Raw genomic sequence first — 19,802 nt, 5'->3', positions numbered from 1 at the left:
TTTTTTTCTTCCTTACCGACTCATGAAAGTGGACTTACAGTAATACTGGTTTATACCAACCAAACTGGCACAATTTAAATATTTGTACAGATACAGCGAGGCCTCTCCATTACAGATACATTTGGGCTCCACTCCAGACTGTAATAAGAGAGAGTTGATTTTGGACAGCCTGTGCGCCATCAAGCTAAAATAAACCTCTTTAGTTTGAGTTTATTCAGGTTATTGTAGCAGGGAATTATTCTAAAGAGTTATTAGGACTCCCTTTAGCCTTCACTTCAACACAAAACTTGATGTATACAGTAACTGAACAGAGTCAAGAAGAATCTCGGAACAAACAACACTGAAGGAATCCAAATTTCCCGTCGATTTATGAGCCAAACACAGAACGACACCACGTTTTTTTATTTATCATATGTTAGTTAGCGCAGGGGCAATGGAGGGAGGATGGAGCTGCCAGGCACACGGGAACGAGGAAGGCCAAAGAGGTGGATGTGGTGAGAGAGAGGACATGAACGTGGCAGGTGTGGTAGAGAAGGATGCGGAAGACAGGGAGCAATGGAGATGAAAGATCCGCTGTGGCGACCCCTAATCGGGAGCAGCCAAAAGAAGAAGAAGAGTTAGCGCAGGGGCGTGTCTATTCTATTATTAGCATCAGCACCCATAACGTCTCAGGAAACTGCCACGTGTGTCAATTGACTTAAATATCACCAGTAAAATTAATCATCAGTTTAATAAAAACATCATTTCTCACTCACATCTCTCTCATTTAGGATCACAAACACACCAGTTCTAAGCTACATTATAATATTACAGCATTCAAAATCCCAGATGACATCCAAGTTTTCTGTTCATCTGTTTCTTTGTTTTTTTTTTGAGGGTGTAAATACCCGGGGGCTCTAGCCCTGAGTGATGGGGCTGAACGACGCCACTGCGTTCGCCACAGGAACTCAACACGCCATGCTGCCTGAAACAGCGCTCCCTTCAGTCGCTTGCCGGCTGACAGCACTTTCAATTTGACCTTTTTTTTTTTTTAACCAACCCCTGTATTCCTGACACTGCCCGATGTACTCGGGGACGGTCGGGGCTCTGATGCCCCTTTTCCACCAAAGCAGTTCCAGGGCTGGTTCGGGGCCAGTGCTTAGTTTGGAACCGGGTTTTCTGTTTCCACTGACAAAGAACTGGCTCTGGGGCCAGAAAAACCGGTTCCAGGCTAGCACCAACTCTCTGCTGGGCCGGAGGAAAGAACTGCTTACATCAGCGGGGGGGCGGAGTTGTTAAGGCCAACAACAATAACAAGACTGCGAAAGATCGCCACTTTTAAGCGACGATAAGCCACAGCTGTACAAACGCAAAGTCAGCCAGCCATTATCATTATTGCTGTTGTTGTTGCTGCTGCTGCTTCTTCCGTGTTGTTTTTGCTTCGATATTCGCACCAAGGTTTATGCAAACATAGCGACGTAACTGACGTATACAATGACGTAACTGACGTATACAGCGACGTAATGACGTGGCTTCCCTTAGCACCGCGAGCTATGGAAAAGCAAACTGGTTCTCAGCTGGCTCGCAAGTTGAACGAGTTGTGAACCAGCACCAGCACTGGCCCCGAACCAGCCCTGGAACTGATTTGGTGGAAAAGGGGTATGAGTGTGGGCCCCTCCCCCCGCCTGTTTCAGCCCTTAAATCATCTTCGGTGTTTGAAGAAGCCCAAAAACTTCACCTGCTTAGCCTGTGCCATTGTTCGGTTCACACAGACATCATTACATCACCACACCAGGCCGATTAAGACGCACTGCGATTGGTCAAAAGCTTGGCGCTCATTTGGTCATTATGTGTCATTGATTTACACTCATTGTTTACACTCTGGCTTCTTGAATTCTCTTCACTGGGGCTGGATTTCAGCAAAACGAGGGATTTGTGGAGAGATTTCTATAAAAGCTGACTTATGATAATGATGACAAGTACGTTCGTCACTGTGACGACTGCTAGTAATTTTCTCCTCATTACTGATGGATTATGTTCGTCAGTGACGAGCGTCAGCAGGAACCCTGCACTCACCAGAGACAATTAAGAAAAGTCATATAGCTAATTGAGAAAATCTCAACATGCTTTTCTGAGTTCCCATCTCACGAGCGTACAGGCTTATCTATTATTAAACCGATAATCCTAAATAATTATCGCATAACTACACAAACAATAAGTCCATGTATCGAGCCTCGTTTGTCAAGCTGGTTATAAATAAATTTAGTCGTAAATTGTTCAAGAGGATTTTTCAAGTTCGGAAAAACTTTTTTGTATTGTACATTTCGTTGGTGAGTTTGTGTAAATTAAAACAAGGAGACTCGCGAATGTCAATTTCGATTGCTCTTCGTCAAATCACATAATCATAACGACACTCTAAAAAGGAAGAAGAGTAAATCTGTGTCACTGATAACTGCATTAGAACCAAAACCTCTCGCCATAAGACCAGCTTTTTCATCAAATTAGACTAAAAAAAAAGGTTAGGACAAAAGTAATGGCACCTCAGAGAAAGAAAAAGTGTTGGTGTGTGTCTGATCGCCAGCCTCTTACCCATAACCCTTTGTGATTGTTAGCATAAACAGTAACATACTGTAGCTGATTAACCTGAGTGGCCACTTTAATAGGAACTTGTTCAGCTCAGACTTGTTCAATCTGGCCGTTTTCTTCAGAGTCTGATTTCTCTTATCAACAAGACCTTTGTTTCCACCCACACTCGATATTTTTTGTTTTTTGCACTGTTCTGTGTAAACTCTACAGACTGCTCAGAGACCCCACTGACTTTAAACTCTAAACTCACACACATTAACACACTTCATCTCTGAACTGCAATTTACACATTTCATGGTCATCTTCATCCTGAGAACTTATATTGCACATTCCGGCTCACGCTGTACAGCTCGGCTATTTATTTAACCCATTGCACAAATTCTCTTCTTGCACGCTCCTTCATCTTGTGCCCTTTTTTCCACATTCCAGAACACACTGTACCGGTACAGCTTGGACTTCAAAACAACCCACACGTGTCCATCCATCCATCCATCCATCCATCCATCCATCCATTATCTCTAGCCGCTTTATCCTGTTCTACAGGGTCGCAGGCAAGCTGGAGCCTATCCCAGCTGACTACGGGCGAAAGGCGGGGTTCACCCTGGACAAGTCGCCAGGTCATCACAGGGCTGACACATAGACACAGACAACCATTCACACTCACATTCACACCTACGCTCAATTTAGAGTCACCAGTTAACCTAACCTGCATGTCTTTGGACTGTGGGGGAAACCGGAGCACCCGGAGGAAACCCACGCGGACACGGGGAGAACATGCAAACTCCACACAGAAAGGCCCTCGCCGGCCACGGGGCTCGAACCCGGACCTTCTTGCTGTGAGGCGACAGCGCTGACCACTACACCACCGTGCCACCCCCAACCCACACTCATACTCCTTAAACATATCCACTTTTCAAACTTGTATTCTCTTCTTGCACGCTCCTTCATCTTGTGCCCTTCTTATTTTTTATTCCATTTACATTGTATAACTACTTTTGTCTTTTTTTTTGTAAATTATTTTATTCTTTTATCTTAACTGTTGGGGCGGCACGGTGGTGTAGTGGTTAGCGCTGTTGCCTCACAGCAAGAAGGTCCGGGTTCGAGCCCCGTGGCCGGCGAGGGCCTTTCTGTGCGGAGTTTGCATGTTCTCCCCATGTCCGCGTGGGTTTCCTCCGGGTGCTCCGGTTTCCCCCACAGTCCAAAGACATGCAGGTTAGGTTAACTGGTGACTCTAAATTGAGCGTAGGTGTGAATGTGAGTGTGAATGGTTGTCTGTGTCTATGTGTCAGCCCTGTGATGACCTGGCGACTTGTCCAGGGTGAACCCCGCCTTTCGCCCGTAGTCAGCTGGGATAGGCTCCAGCTCGCCTGCGACCCTGTAGGACAGGATAAAGCAGCTAGAGATAATGAGATGAGATGAGATCTTAACTGTTCAAGCACCAACCACCAAAGCTAAGTCCTTGTCTGTGAGAGCGGACTCGGCAATAAACTTGATTCCGATTCCAGTTCTGATTGGTAGCTACATGAAGATTTAGTGCACACCATACTTAGAAGGTGCTCTATTTTTCGTCTAGTCTCCATTTTGTCTCTTTCTCGCCTCTCTGTGGACTTCACCTTTTGTGGAGTTTTGTACTTGTGGCTAAATGTGCAGTGAACGCGTTTGGTGATTTATGGATAATTTGCGTTCATCAACATGTACATGAGTGAGTACAAAGATGATCAGCGAAAAAATTTTTGTAACTGATTTTTTTTTTCTTGAGTTGGCCCACGAAAATATTTAAACGCAACTTTTTTTTTTCTTTTTTGAAAAACTTGATAAATGAGTGTTGTTAATTTGGGCTTGGAAGAAGGCAGCCCGAAACGAATCTATAAATTAAGACAAATAAGACTTAAAAAAAAATTAGGACAAAAGTAATGGCACCTGAGAGACAGAGGAAGTGTTGGTGTGTGTATGATAGCCAGCCTCTTACCCATAGCCCTTTGTGATTGTTCGCATAAACAGTAACGTAGCTGATTAAACTGAGTGTATACTGAGTGTATGTGTTCTTCTGTCTGCTGTTGCATGCGGAGATGCTTTTCTGCTCACCACGGTTGTAAAGAGTGATTATTTGAGTTACTATATCCTTCCTGGCAAAAAAAGCTCGAACCAATCTGTCCATTTCCCTCTGACCCTCTCTTATCAACAAGGCGTTTGTTTCCACCCACAGAACTGTCGCTCACTCACTCAGTGTTTTTTGTTTTCTGCACCATTCTGTGTAAACTCTAGAGACTGTTGTGTGTGAAAACCCCAGGAGATCAGCAGTTTCTGAAACACTCAAACCAGTCCATCTGGCTCAAACCAACACCCATACCACAGTCAGAGATGATCACACTGTGAGATCACAATTCTTTCCATTCTGATGTTTGAACACTGTGAACATTAACTGAAGCTCTCGATTTGTATCTGCGTGATTTGATGCATCGTGCTGCTGTCGAGGGATCGGCTGATTACAGAACTGCACAAAACAGACAGCAGGTGTACCTCGTCTGTGTTCCTAATAAAGTGGCCAGTGAGTGTATGTCTGGACATAGTTCCATAATTATTAGAATTATGTGCCTACATGTGTGTCTCAGAGGATTACTGGTACCCATGAATGTGGATGGTGATATGGAGTCATCATTATCGTATTTCTACATTGGTTGTTTTTCGCGATAGTGTATGTATATGTACAGTGATCTACGGAATACAAGCAGTTGATTTTGCCGAGGCGTGTGTTATTTGTGTTCATTGACGTGCTCTTGGGACTTGGGAAACACTGAATATTCATTGGTGGAAGATTTCACCTTGATATGGACTTTTGTAGTGAGTCTATGTCCTGTTGGTAAGGACAGCTGTCTCGTAATGAACAAATTTTAAAGTAGCATGGCATGTGACTTTGTTTACTAGACGTGAGTTTAAAAAGCAAGCTGTAATAATTCAGCAAAGTTTTTTTTTGTAAATAAAATATAATTAAGGGATCAAGATTCACACCTATTCTTGTACAAATGTGGACAACTTGGCTCTTTCGTTACCACACAGGTTATAATTACCACACAGAGCTGTTACAATATTTACTCTGGAGGGTTGGGAGGTTGAGAAGGCCTGTTTAAGAGACGTGTGTGTGTGTATGTGTGTAATTTTCCTTTTCGTCTCTGGTGTCATGTCACATGACTGCGTCAGGATTACACTCCTGAATTACACAAGCCTGGCTGTGCAAGGATCATTTGCAAATGAGCAGAAGTGTGTGTAGTACCCTCCCAAAGGGATCAATAAAGTTTTATCTATCTATCTATCTATCTATCTATCTATCTATCTATCTATCTATCTATCTATCTATCTATCTATCTATCTATCTATCACCCCGATTCCAAAAAAGTTGGGACAAACATATTATTATTTACAAATTGTTAATAAAAACGGAATGCAATAATTTACAAATCTCAAAAACTGATATTGTATTCACAATAGAACATAGACAACATATCAAATGTCGAAAGTGAGACATTTTGAAATTTCATGCCAAATATTGGCTCATTTGAAATTTCATGACAGCAGCACATCTCAAAAAAGTTGGGACAGGGGCAATAAGAGGCTGGAAAAGTTAAAGGTGCAAAAAAGGAACAGCTGGAGGACCAAATTGCAACTCATTAGTTCAATTGGCAATAGGTAATTAACATGACTGGGTATAAAAAGAGCATCTTGGAGTGGCAGCGGCTCTCAGAAGTAAAGATGGGAAGAAGATCACCGATCCCCCTAATTCTGCGCCGACAAATAGTGGAGCAATATCAGAAAGGAGTTCGACAGTGTAAAATTGCAAAGAGTTTGAACATATCATCATCTACAGTGCATAATATCATCAAAAGATTCAGAGAATCTGGAAGAATCTCTGTGCGTAAGGGTCAAGGCCGGAAAACCATACTGGGTGCCCGTGATCTTCGGGCCCTTAGACGGCACTGCATCACATACAGGCATGCTTCTGTATTGGAAATCACAAAATGGGCTCAGGAATATTTCCAGAGAACATTATCTGTGAACACAATTCACCGTGCCATCCGCCGTCGCCAGCTAAAACTCTATAGTTCAAAGAAGAAGCCGTATCTAAACATGATCCAGAAGCGCAGACGTCTTCTCTGGGCCAAGGCTCATTTAAAATGGACTGTGGCAAAGTGGAAAACTGTTCTGTGGTCAGACGAATCAAAATTTGAAGTTCTTTATGGAAATCAGGGACGCCGTGTCATTCAGACTAAAGAGGAGAAGGACGACCCGAGTTGTTATCAGCGCTCAGTTCAGAAGCCTGCATCTCTGATGGTATGGGGTTGCATTAGTGCGTGTGGCATGGGCAGCTTACACATCTGGAAAGACACCATCAATGCTGAAAGGTATATCCAGGTTCTAGAGCAACATATGCTCCCATCCAGACGACATCTCTTTCAGGGAAGACCTTGCATTTTCCAACATGACAATGCCAAACCACATACTGCATCAATTACAGCATCATGGCTGCGTAGAAGAAGGGTCCGGGTACTGAACTGGCCAGCCTGCAGTCCAGATCTTTCACCCATAGAAAACATGGTGTATCATAAAACGGAAGATACGACAAAAAAGACCTAAGACAGTTGAGCAACTAGAATCCTACATTAGACAAGAATGGGTTAACATTCCTATCCCTAAACTTGAGCAACTTGTCTCCTCAGTCCCCAGACGTTTACAGACTGTTGTAAAGAGAAAAGGGGATGTCTCACAGTGGGAAACATGGCCTTGTCCCAACTTTTTTGAGATGTGTTGTTGTCATGAAATTTAAAATCACCTAATTTTTCTCTTTAAATGATACATTTTTTCAGTTTAAACATTTGATATGTCATCTATGTTCTATTCTGAATAAAATATGGAATTTTGAAACTTCCACATCATTGCATTCCGTTTTTATTTACAATTTGTACTTTGTCCCAACTTTTTTGGAATCGGGATTGTATCTATCAAGGGTGTGTGTGTGTGTAAATGCCTAACTTGAGTAATGAGGAAGTGTGAAATATGAGACGATTGTCCTGATTCTCACATACTTTAGTGTGTGTTCACTGCCTGTGTCACGTTCTGGGTTTTTTTTTTTGTTCTTCCCTCCTGTTCACACTTTACCTGTAGGAGCTGAAACAGAACGACCTCTTTTTGTCCTCCAGGAAGTTTCACGAGCTCAGCTCATGAGTATCAGAGCACACCTGAGCGATCGGATCTCACCTGCCTCAGATCCATGTGACGCACACAGTGATAAAATGTTGGCCTTTCCAACTCCTTGACCTGTTTTAAACGCTCCACCCAGTGTTCATCCGGGACGAGCAAGAACAGGGCGTGTCACATTTCCCATGCTCAGGATTGTTCAGGGATCAGCCTCATTTTCTGGGGAAAGTTGAATGAATTATGTGGAACGATCTGGAACACTGAACCCATGAATGCATGGCGAATTCAGACTGAGGCCTCTGGGCCTGTTGGGCGGAGTAAAGGAAGTGGGTGTGGCCTCTGGTTGTTACTGTAAAGGAGGTGGGGATAAAATTTTTTTTTTGGCCTGTCAAGTACAGTGTAGGAGACGTGGGCACTGTGCCACTGTGTTTGCTGGGCTTGGTGAAAGAGGTGTGGCCTCTGTTCCAATGCCAGTGAAGGAGGTGTGGCTTCTGTGTCTGTCACAGTAAAGGAAATGGGGTAGAATTTGTGCCTGTCAATCACTTTGAAGGAGGTGTTTCTGTCAGTCCCAGTACAGGAGGCATGGCCTGTTTCAGTTCCTTTGAAGGAGGCGTGGCCTATGTAGCTGTTAATCACAGTGAAAGAGGTGTGGCTGCTGTATCTGTTAACCATCACGAAGGAGGTGTGGCCTCTATTTGTTAATCACAGTGAAGGAGGTGTGGCTTATGCATCTGTTAATCATCATGAAGGAGGTGTGGCCTCTGTATCTGTCAATCACAGTGATGGAGGCGTGGCTTCTTTATCTGGTAGTCATCATGAAGGAGGTGTGGCTTCTGTGTCTGTCACTCACAATGAAGGAGGTGTGGCTTATGCATCTATTAATCATCATGAAGGAGGTGTAGCCTCTGTATCTGTCAATCACAGTGAAGGAGGTGTGGCTTCTTTATCTGGTAATCATCATGAAGGAGGTGTGGCTTCTGTGTCTGTCACTCACAATGAAGGAGGTGTGGCTTATGCATCTATTAATCATCATGAAGGAGGTGTGGCCTCTGTATCTGTCAATCACGGTGAAGGAGGCGTGGCTTCTTTATCTGGTAATCATCATGAAGGAGGCATGGCTTCTGTATCTGTCACTCACAGTGAAGGAGGTGTGGCTTATGCATCTATTAATCATCATGAAGGAGGTGTGGCCTCTGTATCTGTCAATCACAGTGAAGGAGGTGTGGCTTCTTTATCTGGTAATCATCATGAAGGAGGCGTGGCTTCTGTATCTGTCACTCACAGTGAAGGAGGTGTGGCTTCTTTATCTGGTAATCATCATGAAGGAGGCGTGGCTTCTGTATCTGTCACTCACAGTGAAGGAGGTGTGGCTTCTTTATCTGTCAAACAGTGGAGGAGGTATGGCTTCTGTATCTGTCAGTCACAGTGAAGGTGTGGCTTCTGTATCTGTCACTCACAGTGAGGGAGGTGTGGCTTCTGTATCTGTCAGTCACAGTGGAGGAGGTGTGGCTTCTGTAGCTGTTAATCATCATGAAGGAGGTGTGGCCTCTATAGCAGGATAATCACAGTGGAGGAGGTGTGGCTTCTGTATCTGTTAATCAGAGTGAAGGAGGTGTGGCTTCTGTATCTGTCCCTCATGCTGAAGGAGGTGTGGCTTCTTTATCTGTCAATCACAGTGGAGGAGGTGTGGCTTCTGTAGCTGTTAATCATCATGAAGGAGGTGTGGCTTCTGTAGCCCTTAATTACAGTGGAGGAGGTGTGGCTTCTGTATCTGTTACTCACACTGAAGGAGGTGTGGCTTCTGTATCTGTTAATCAGATTGAAGGAGGTGTGGCCTCTGTATCTGTCAATCACGGTGACAGTGTGGTCTCTGATTCTGTCAGTCACAGTGAAGTAGGCGTGGCCTCTGTGCGTAAAGTAATGTGGTATATCAACTATATTTCTTGAATCTTTTTATGCCCAATGCATATCAAAACACATCCTTTTATCTTTCCAATTACTTTTTGAAGATCACGTTCTCAAACGCATCACCACTCGACCAGCCGTTGTGTGTTGCTCATGTTGTTTTTATCCAAGTTTATAGAATGTAGATGTTCACCGACGCCCCGTCTCCTGTTTCACAGGTGGATAAGTTCCTGTACCATCTCCGTCTGTCCAACGAGAACCTGATGGACGTGTCGCTGCGCTTCCGGAGGGAAATGGACAAAGGCCTGGGCAGAGACACCAACCTCACCGCCTCGGTCAAAATGCTGCCCACGTTTGTGCGCTCCACACCTGACGGCACAGGTAATAGAGGAGGAAGAGGAGGAGTGCAGCTCCATCACACAGTAGCACCGGGCATTAAGCCCATGAGTCCGTGAATATAGTCATCATGTTGCTTATCTTTTATCAGACAGGACACATGCTGGGATTTATTACCTGTAAATGATTCACAAAAGCGCTGTTCTTTATCTTGCACTCAAGTGATGATGATTTAAAAAAAAAATTATCATAGTTTTGTTTTTTTTTTGTGCTATGATATGTGTATTATGATTTTTTTGGGTAAAAGTTAAAGTGTAGGGTTCAAATGGAAGTCATGAATTTGTGTTTTCAGTAAGGGAGGTCAAGCGTCCGAGTTTGTGAGAACGCTGTTGCTAGGCAACAGGGAAATAGTAGCCCTTAGCTTATAAATAAATCACTGCGAAGTTGATTTTAATTGTATTTTGTTTGGTGTAAATTGTTTTAATTGGATTTGGGTAGTAAACAAAACAAACAGAAATAAAGCGTATTGAACGATCGCCATCACGAGTCATGGACTAGCTCTCAGTCAGGTGTGTGTGTTGGTCACATTGGTGTGAAGTGTGTTGGCTGTATTTTCATCCAGCCACGTTAAGTTCAGATTAGTCACGACGCTGAGAGAAGTTCCTGCGCTCGTCTGTTTGCTTTCCCTTGTTGACTCGCGTCTTTATTAACCTGTTTGATGGCGTTCTTGCCGATAGCACTGTTTACTCGCTGGGGTCAATCATTCTCTCTCTCTCTCTCTCTCTCTCTCTCTCTCTCTCTCTCTCTCTGTCACTTTATGCTTTTCTTTGACTTCCTGCTCGTAATTCTTTCACATTAGTATTGCATTTTTCTCTTCAGAGCAGCGCAGTTCTGAAGCGGTGACCCTTCACGATTACAGAAAAGCAGTGAAAAGTCTGCTATTGATGCTGGACAGTGTGTGTGTGTGTGTGCGCTTGTCTGTAGGAAATGTCACCTTGATGAAAATAATTAGGGGTGGGACTAGATAAAAAAAAAAAAATCTAATTAATTACAGGCTTTGTAATTAATTAATCTTAATTAATCTCAATTAATCGCACTACCGTATTTGCCCCAAAAGCAACATTTATTTTATGTAACTAAATAATATGTGAAGAGTTCAAATAATACACAGACATGATTTTTAGATTCAAGCTCATTTAATGGCTGTAAACAATATTTTGTTGGAAATTGTTCTTCTGCATGGCATTTGAAACGATGGATCACACGCCGCAATCTGCAATACATCTCGTAGACCCTTGTCTTCTACCACCGATAGCGGTCTGCAGTCCAGGGCAATCCACTTGGCCAGCGTGTTCGTTAAATTTTCCGACGTTGCCCTGCTCATTTTCTTCTGGAATCCAGCCATTTCTTCGAGTTTGCACTGCTGACCAGAACTGCTACCTCGAGCTGCAGCTGTTTCAGTAATCGCGGTGACATGCTTGGCATTTAAATGGTACCGTAAAGTTGACGAACTTCTGTGATAAGCAAACTCCTTTCTGCACAGTTTGCAATAAACTGTGGTTTTATCAACAGTTCCATATAAATTTACCGTCCAGCAGACCCGGCACGCTTTCAAGCTCCATTGCTGGAACTGGAACTGTGTGCGTCAGTATATTTGTCGCACCATAACACGGTGCACTAACAACGGTTCCGGGTTGTTTGGCATGCAAACTGCGATAAAATGTGTTAATATTTTTAACGAATTAATTTGTTTGAAATTAATTCATCTTAATTAACGCGTTAATGTGGGGCGGCACAGTGGTGTAGTGGTTAGCGCTGTCGCCTCACAGCAAGAAGGTCCGGGTTCGAGCCCCGTGGCTGGCGAGGGCCTTTCTGTGCGGAGTTTGCATGTTCTCCCCGTGTCCGCGTGGGTTTCCTCCGGGTGCTCCGGTTTCCCCCACAGTCCAAAGACATGCAGGTTAGGTTAACTGGTGACTCTAAATTGAGCGTAGGTGTGAATGTGAGTGTGAATGGTTGTCTGTGTCTATGTGTCAGCCCTGTGATGACCTGGCGACTTGTCCAGGGTGAACCCCGCCTTTCGCCCGTAGTCAGCTGGGATAGGCTGCAGCTTGCCTGCGACCCTGTAGAACAGGATAAAGCGGCTAGAGATAATGAGATGAGATGAACGCGTTAATGTCCCACCCCTAAAAATAATACAACATTAAATCAGCCGCACAGCACACTGTAAGACCCGTCGTGTCTCAAGTGATGTTTTCAGTAACTTTTCAACACTGAGACGTTTACGTCACATCTTTAAGCTCAAAGACTTCCACGATTGTACTTTTATTACATTATTATAATACAAAAAGGTCTGACTTTTCAAATGAAGAATATCAAACGCTCTGTTGCATGCCGTTTTGTAGGCTTGAAGGTTGACAGTTTCGTTGTTGTTGTTGTTTTCCTTTGACGTGCATGTTTCCAATTAGCATATCTTTTAAATCAAGAGGTTTAACGCAAGTAGCAGTATGAAAAGAACGAATACGTGGCACAAGAACGGCCTTTAGCGTCAAAAATATGAACACGGAACATCGAAAAAGCAAAAGCCACATGCTGTAGAAAATACAAAAACACACATGATGTATATAGAGGATATTACACAGTGATGTAAAGATATGAAGTTTATCTTCAAGTGGTGCGTGTATACAGTATATCACCAGAAATATTTTCAACATGAGAAGATAAACTTCGTATCTTCACATCACGGTGTAACGTTCTTTATGGACACATCCACAAAAAAAACAAAAAAAAACACAAGTTAATGAAAAGAATTTTAATTTTGAACCGGTTCACCATTTTGACAACACAGCAGGAAAACACTGGGAGTGATGTCATCGGAGTGAAATATCGGGAATTATTATCCATACAGGACACTTTTTCGTGGAATAAAAACGTGTTCTGTTCCCTTCTTGCAGGTTTCACTCATTTGGTTTGATAGCATGCAATATCGTTAGCATATCGCTTATCCTACGTGCATTACTGTGGCAGTGGAGCATCTTCAGATCCAGTCCATGAAAATCCAAACTTTAAATAATCGTGGTCATACTGCCTTCTTTTTTCAGTCCCCCCAGGATTCCGCGGGCCTTTTTTGTGATTGTTGCGGGCTAAAATGTCTGATGTTGCGGGGGTTTTCCAAAAAATTGCGATGAAAGTCGCGGTGTTTTTTAGGTTTTTGTTGCGATTACATTGCGGGAGGAAGTGAAAGTTGCGAGAAATTGTTGCGATTTTCTCTTTTTGTGATTAAAATTGAGTGATATGTTAAATATTAAGTTATTACTGAAAAACTATTGATTAAAAAAACAAAGACACTGAGAAATGGTCCTATAAACATCTTTACCAATATAAAAGATGACCAGGACTACAAAAATGCAGAAAAATAGGCTTTACTTATCCAAATGCACCTGTTGGTTCAAAAGTTAAAGTGCAGAGAACCTCACAGCACAACATGACGTTCCCTTAAAATATAATATAAATGCCTCAGCTTTCATGTAAGAAAAAAAAACTATTAATACTAGTACTGTGTGCAGGCAGTCTCTCCTGAAGACTAAATTAAACAATAATTATAAACTAATAAAATAAATGGCTCAGGCTTCATAGAAGAAAAAAAACAATTTGAACAGAATCTCACAGTATGATGCTGAAGCTGCCTAAACAATGGAAAATAAAATACCATTTTGGCAAAAATGTTGGCATCCATTAATTTCTTGTATTAAGTAAAAAAATAATGTAAAGTGCACACAGTCCTTCACTGTAAACATAACACACTTTCAGTAACAGAATTTAAGCCTACAGAAACACTGACTCGCGCATGCAGTGTTGCCAGATACTGCTGACGTTTTCCTGCCCAAAATATGTTCAAAACCCGCCAAAATGCACTTAAAACCGCCCAATCTGGCAACACTGCGCGCATGCTGCTTCTCTTGAACGTATACACGGAAGTAAGGCGGAAGGTAGTTTGTCGACGTCACCTCAAGATGATGCCAACGATTGGTCAAATTTGCGGGAAAGTTGCGGTGATTGGATATAACTGCAACACCGTCCTGAATTCACGGGGATTGGTTGAATCGCAACATCGTGAAATCCTGGAGGGTCTGGTTTTTTGCTTGGCCCAGACTCTGTCTCCTCACTCACTGTAGCTTTAGGTACTAAAAATCCATCCATTTTGTCTCTGGTAAAGGCTAGCTGAAGTTCGCTAAATGTCCGCAATAGTAACTTATTCTGGTTTATGTTTCCTCACGTTGCGCCCCCCCCCCGAAGAACTCTGGCGCCCCCCAGGGGAGGCGCGCCCCACACTTTGAAAAGCCCTGACATAGAAAATAGGAAACACATGACACAGTGTGTGTGTGTGTGTGTGTGTGTGTGTAAAGTGCTTTTATAGTTATGATTTGTAACCACTATGTTGTTTAATGTCATCTCATTAGTTTTTTTTCCTCCTTCATGCAGAAAAAGGCGAGTTCCTTGCTCTGGACCTCGGAGGGACAAATTTCCGAGTCCTGCGTGTGAAAGTGTCGTCTAACGGCAAACAGACAGTGGAGATGGAGAATCAGATTTACGCCATTCCAGAGACCCTGATGAGGGGCAGCGGGACAGAGGTGTGTGTGTGTGTGTGTGCGCACAGCTTTAATCTCTGACTGTTATGGAGCACGGACCCTGGAGACTCTTTCACTCAGTGTTAAACATCTCTGCATCACATCTAAACACACTTTAAAAAACAAATCTGTTTATGTGGTGTGTGTGAACAGTAACACATTAGAACGAGCACACACACTGTTTGTATATAACTGTTGTTAATGGCAAGACGTGAGGTCCAGGTTCCAGGCAGTAAGATGAATGAATAGAGAACAGTGTGTGTGTGTGTGTGTGTGTGTGTGTGTGTGTGAGACAAACGTTTGAAGTGTAGCCTCTTTTCAAATCCTTGTCTTTTGTCCAGAGCTGTTCTTTCTCAGGCTTTTAAGCTATTTACACTTCAAACGAGGTGCTTGAAACACTTTATATATAAAAATGCAGAAAAAAAAAAAAACCTTCCAGCGGAGATCACTCCTGACACTCGCCCTGGAGCTGAGAAAATAACATTTCATAAAAGGTGGAGAAACAAAACGAGCCGATGTTCTTGAAATATCTGCACTTGCGTAGTGATTTAGGACAAAATACTGTAAACTCTTGTATCACACTCAGTGCGTTTACATGCACATCCAAATCGAGCTACTGTCGGTAATCGAGCTAAGGGTCCCAGCAGGGGTGCCAGAGAAATCCAATCCTACATGCACACAAGGAAATCGAGCTATTGTGTGAGGTACATTGTGCACCCGAGCCACAGGTGGCGCTACACGCCCCATCGTGTTGGTACACTTCCGGTTGTCATCATGAAGAGCTATTCAAGAGTATAAACAAAGTTATCAGTTCCGTGTTCACAAGAAGAACGACGACGAGGACAGCAACATATTCAACTCCTTAAGCTGAATGAGCATGAACTCTGTCTCCTCATTGCTCCAGAAGTGCACGTTTCTACTACTGTTGTCATGCCGACCGAGGCTGTTGTGTTTCCCGCTTGTGGTCTCGTCACTCATCACTTCCGGAAGGGGCAGTGCTGAAGTAAGTAGCTCGACTACGTAGCTCGATAGGGTTTACATGCACTAAGTAGCTCGGCTACAATCGCATAATCTAGGTCGCGTAGCTCGATTACGAGAAATCCAGTTCGGTTCGATTTCAGCCGAGCTAAGGCGTTTCCATGGCATTTAGAACTTCGATTTCAGTCGAGCTACGGCAGAAATTCGATTTTCTCTATGTGCATGTAAACGCACTGAGTGTTTTTTTTTTGTTTGTTTTGTTACTTTTTAAAAAAATATTTACTCTGGGATTAAAGTCAAGACCTGTTGGTCTATTTGAGCGCTCACTTTATCTCCACTCTGTCAGGGAGTGATGCAGTGGTGCTTTAGTCCTTTAGCTCTCTCGCCTCCTCACCCGTACACTCGGATTAAACAGATCAGCTTCCGAAGCTTAATGTTCACACGAATCTAACCGTCAACGCCTCTGTCGCAGCTCGGCGTCGTATAGCTGTGTTGCATTCTGGGACTCTGAGTCCAGCGTTTGCACCGACGTCTTCACTGGATTTCTCATTAATATGTTGTTGCAAAGTGTTCTTAGGAGCTCACAGTGGAAGTACGCATGTTTCGCTGATTAAACATTAACTGCTAGTTTTTCACAGGAATAAAGAAAATACAGCAACAACCAGCAAATTTGCACGAGAGAACATACAGTGCTGAGCGTAAATGAGTGCACCCCCTTTGAAAAGTAACATTTTAAACAATATCTCAATGAACACAAACAATTTCCAAAATGTTGAAAAGACAAAGTGTAATTATAACATCTGTTTAACTTATAACAGGAAAGTAAGGTTAATAATATAACTTGGATTACACATTTTTCAGTTTTACTCAAATTAGGGTGGTGCAAAAATGAGTACACCCCACAACAAAAACTACTACATCTAGTACTTTGTATGGCCTCCATGATTTTTAATGACAGCGCCAAGTCTTCTAGGCATGGAATGAACAAGTTGGTGACATTTTGCAACATCAATCTTTTTCCATTCTTCAACAACGACCTCTTTTAGTGACTGGATGGAGAGTGATGCTCAACTCGTCTCTTCAGAATTCCCCATAGGTGTTCGATTGGGTTCAGATCAGGAGACGTACTTGGCCACTGAATCACTTTCACCCTGTTCTTCTTCAGAAATCCAACAGTGGCCTTAGATGTGTGTTTAGTCATGTTGGAAAAGTGCACGACGATCAAGGGCACGGAGTGATGGTAGCATCTTCTCTTTCAGTATAGAGCAATACGTCTGTGAATTCATGATGCCATCAATGAAATGCAGCTCCCCGACACCAGCAGCACTCATGCAGCCCCACATAAGGACACTGCCACCACCATGTTTCACTGTAGGCACCAGGCATTTTTCTTTGTACTTCTCACCTTGGCGACGCCATACAGTTTTGAAGCCATCAGTTCCAAAAACATTCATCTTGGTCTCATCACTCCAGAGTATAGAGTCCCAGTAGTCTTCATCTTTGTCAGCATGGGCCCTGGCAAACTCTAGGTGGGCTTTTTTGTGCCTGGGCTTCAGGAGAGGCTTCTTTCGTGGACGGCATCCATGCATGCCATTCCTCTGCAGTGTACGCCGTATTGCGTCACGGGAAATAGTCACCCCAGTTTGGCTTTCTAATTCTTTAGATAACTGCAGTGAACTTGCATGCCGATTTTCTTCAGCCCTTCTCATCAGAAGACGCTCCTGTCGAGGTGTTAACTTCCGTGGACGACCTGGACGTCTCTGTGAGATGGTTGGAGTTCCATCTTTCTTAAATTTTTGTACCATTTTTGCTACAGTATTCTGACTGATAAGTAAAGCTTTGCTGATCTTCTTGTAGCCTTCACCTTTGTGGTGTAAAGAAATTATTTTCTTTGGGGAATTCTGAAGAGACAAGTTGAGCATCGCTCTCCATCCAGCATCCAGTCACTAAAAGAGGTCGTTGTTGAAGAATGGAAAAAGATTGATGTTGCAAAATGTCGCCAACTTGTTCATTTCATGCCTAGAAGACTTGGTGCTGTCATTAAAAATCATGGAGGCCATACAAAGTGCTAGATGTAGTCGTTTTTGTTGTGGGGTGTACTCATTTTTGCACCACCCTAATTTGAGTAAAACTGAAAAATGTGTAATCTAAGTTTATATTATTAACCTTATTTTCACGTTATAAGTTAAACAGATGTTATATTAAACTTTGCCTTTTCAACATTTTGGAAATTGTTTGTGTTCATTGAGATATTGTTTAAAATGTTACTTTTCAAAGGGGGTGCACTCATTTACGCTCAGCACTGTATCATAAATATTTCAGTAAAAAATGCATTGAATTAGGACGGCACGGTGGTGTAGTGGTTAGCGCTGTCGCCTCACAGCAGGAAGGTCCGGGTTCGAGCCCCGTGGCCGGCGAGGGCCTTTCTGTGCGGAGTTTGCATGTTCTCCCCGTGTCCGCGTGGGTTTCCTCCGGGTGCTCCGGTTTCCCCCACAGTCCAAAGACATGCAGGTTAGGTTAACTGGTGACTCTAAATTGAGCGTAGGTGTGAATGTGAGTGTGAATGGTTGTCTGTGTCTATGTGTCAGCCCTGTGATGACCTGGCGACTTGTCCAGGGTGAACCCCGCCTTTCACCCGTAGTCAGCTGGGATAGGCTCCAGCTCGCCTGTGACCCTGTACAGGATAAAGCGGCTACAGATAATGGATGGATGGATGGATGGATGTATTGAATGTATTTTATGACACAGATTCACACTTGAGATTCACACAGAAACCAGAGACATGGGATGTGCAAGTGGAGTGAGTGCACAAATTTTTGCACTCAAAGATATCCGCATTACACGAGGCCAAAGGAGGATTTGTCTTGCTATAAGGTGTGTTGGTTTTAACAGACCTTTGAACACTAATCCCTTTCTTTTTCTCTCCCTCTGTCTCTCCCCCTCTCCATCTCTGTCTCTCCCTCTGTCTCTCTCCCCCTCTCTGTCTCCCTCCCTCTCTCTCCCTCTCTCATCTCTCTCTCTCCCTCTGTCTCCCTCTCTCTCCCTTTGTCTCTCCCCCTCTCCATCTCTGTCTCTCTCTCTCTGTCTATCTCTCCCTCTTCTCTCCCCCTCTCTGTCTCTCGCTCTCTGTCTCTCTCTCTCTCTCTCTCTGTCTGTCTACCTCTCTCTCCCTGTCTGTCTCCTCTCTCTTTCTCTCTGTTTCTCTCTCCCTCTTCTCTCCCCCCCTCTGTCTCTCTCTGTCTGTCGCTCTCTGTCTTTCTCTCTGTCTGTCTGTCTGTCTACCTCTCTCTCTCTGTCTCTCTCCCTCTTCTCTCCCCCCCGTCTCCCTCTCTGTCTCTCTCTCTGTCTCTCTCTCCCTCTTCTCTCCCCTCTCCGTCTCTCTGTCTGTCGCTCTCTGTCTCTCTCTCTCTGTCTGTCTGTCTCCCTCTCTCTCTGTCTCTCTCTCCCTCTTCTCTCCCCCTCTGTCTCTGTCTGTCGCTCTCTGTCTGTCTCTCTCTCTCTCTCTCTCTCCCTGTCTGTCTCCTTCTCTCTCCCTGTCTGTCTCCCTCTCCCTCTCTCTCTCTCCCCCTCCCCCTCGCTTTCTGTCCCCCCTTTCTCACTGGCCAGCTCTTTGACCACATCGCTGAATGTCTGGCGAACTTCCTGGAGAAACTGGGCATTAAGCAGAAGAAATTGCCGCTGGGCTTCACCTTCTCCTTCCCCTGCCAGCAGACCAAACTGGACGAGGTGAGGACTGGAACAGGCGAAGTGTATAAATGAAGGAACGCCTGACTCTGGCACTTGTTTATTGTTTTATTTAACGGCTTTATGACACTGCGAGTCTGTGAACGCTGCACCTTTTGCATTTGTGTTAAATTTCATCCGTCTGACTTTGACACTCAGAAGTGGGGAGACTGAAATAATGGCTATTACGTCCTTTTACAAGCTACAGAGTGAGAAAAAAAAAACATGGACGCCTCAACAAAGCATGTGTCTGGCTTATTTGTTAATTTAACCAACTAATATGTCTACATCGATTAGATTAGATTAGATAAAACTTTATTGATCCCTTTGGGAGGGTTCCCTCAGGGAAATTAAGATTCCAGCAGCTTCATTACAGATAAACAGAGAAAAGAAATAGAGAAAAAACTTCTAGATAAATTAAATTAAATTATTTACATATACAAATATAAAAATAATGGGGGGGGGGGGGGGGGTAAAGGA

At 43.5% G+C, this 19,802-nt stretch overlaps 1 protein-coding gene across 1 annotated transcript in view; it reads left to right on the top strand.

Moving 5' to 3' along the window:
• hk2 (hexokinase 2) overlaps window positions 1–19,802 on the top strand; it is a 72,588-nt gene that overhangs the window by 11,334 nt on the left and 41,452 nt on the right. The window contains exons 2-4 of the mRNA XM_060907515.1: window positions 9,879–10,041; window positions 14,476–14,624; window positions 19,206–19,325. Of these exons, the coding sequence (XP_060763498.1) occupies window positions 9,879–10,041; window positions 14,476–14,624; window positions 19,206–19,325 (432 nt within the window). The remainder of the gene's footprint in view (window positions 1–9,878; window positions 10,042–14,475; window positions 14,625–19,205; window positions 19,326–19,802) is intronic.

The sequence above is a fragment of the Neoarius graeffei genome, chromosome 24 (assembly GCF_027579695.1).
Source record: "Neoarius graeffei isolate fNeoGra1 chromosome 24, fNeoGra1.pri, whole genome shotgun sequence".
In the NCBI taxonomy this organism is placed as follows: domain Eukaryota; kingdom Metazoa; phylum Chordata; class Actinopteri; order Siluriformes; family Ariidae; genus Neoarius; species Neoarius graeffei.
Note: the sequence above shows the minus strand (reverse complement) of the source record. Positions and strands in the feature narration are given on the sequence as shown.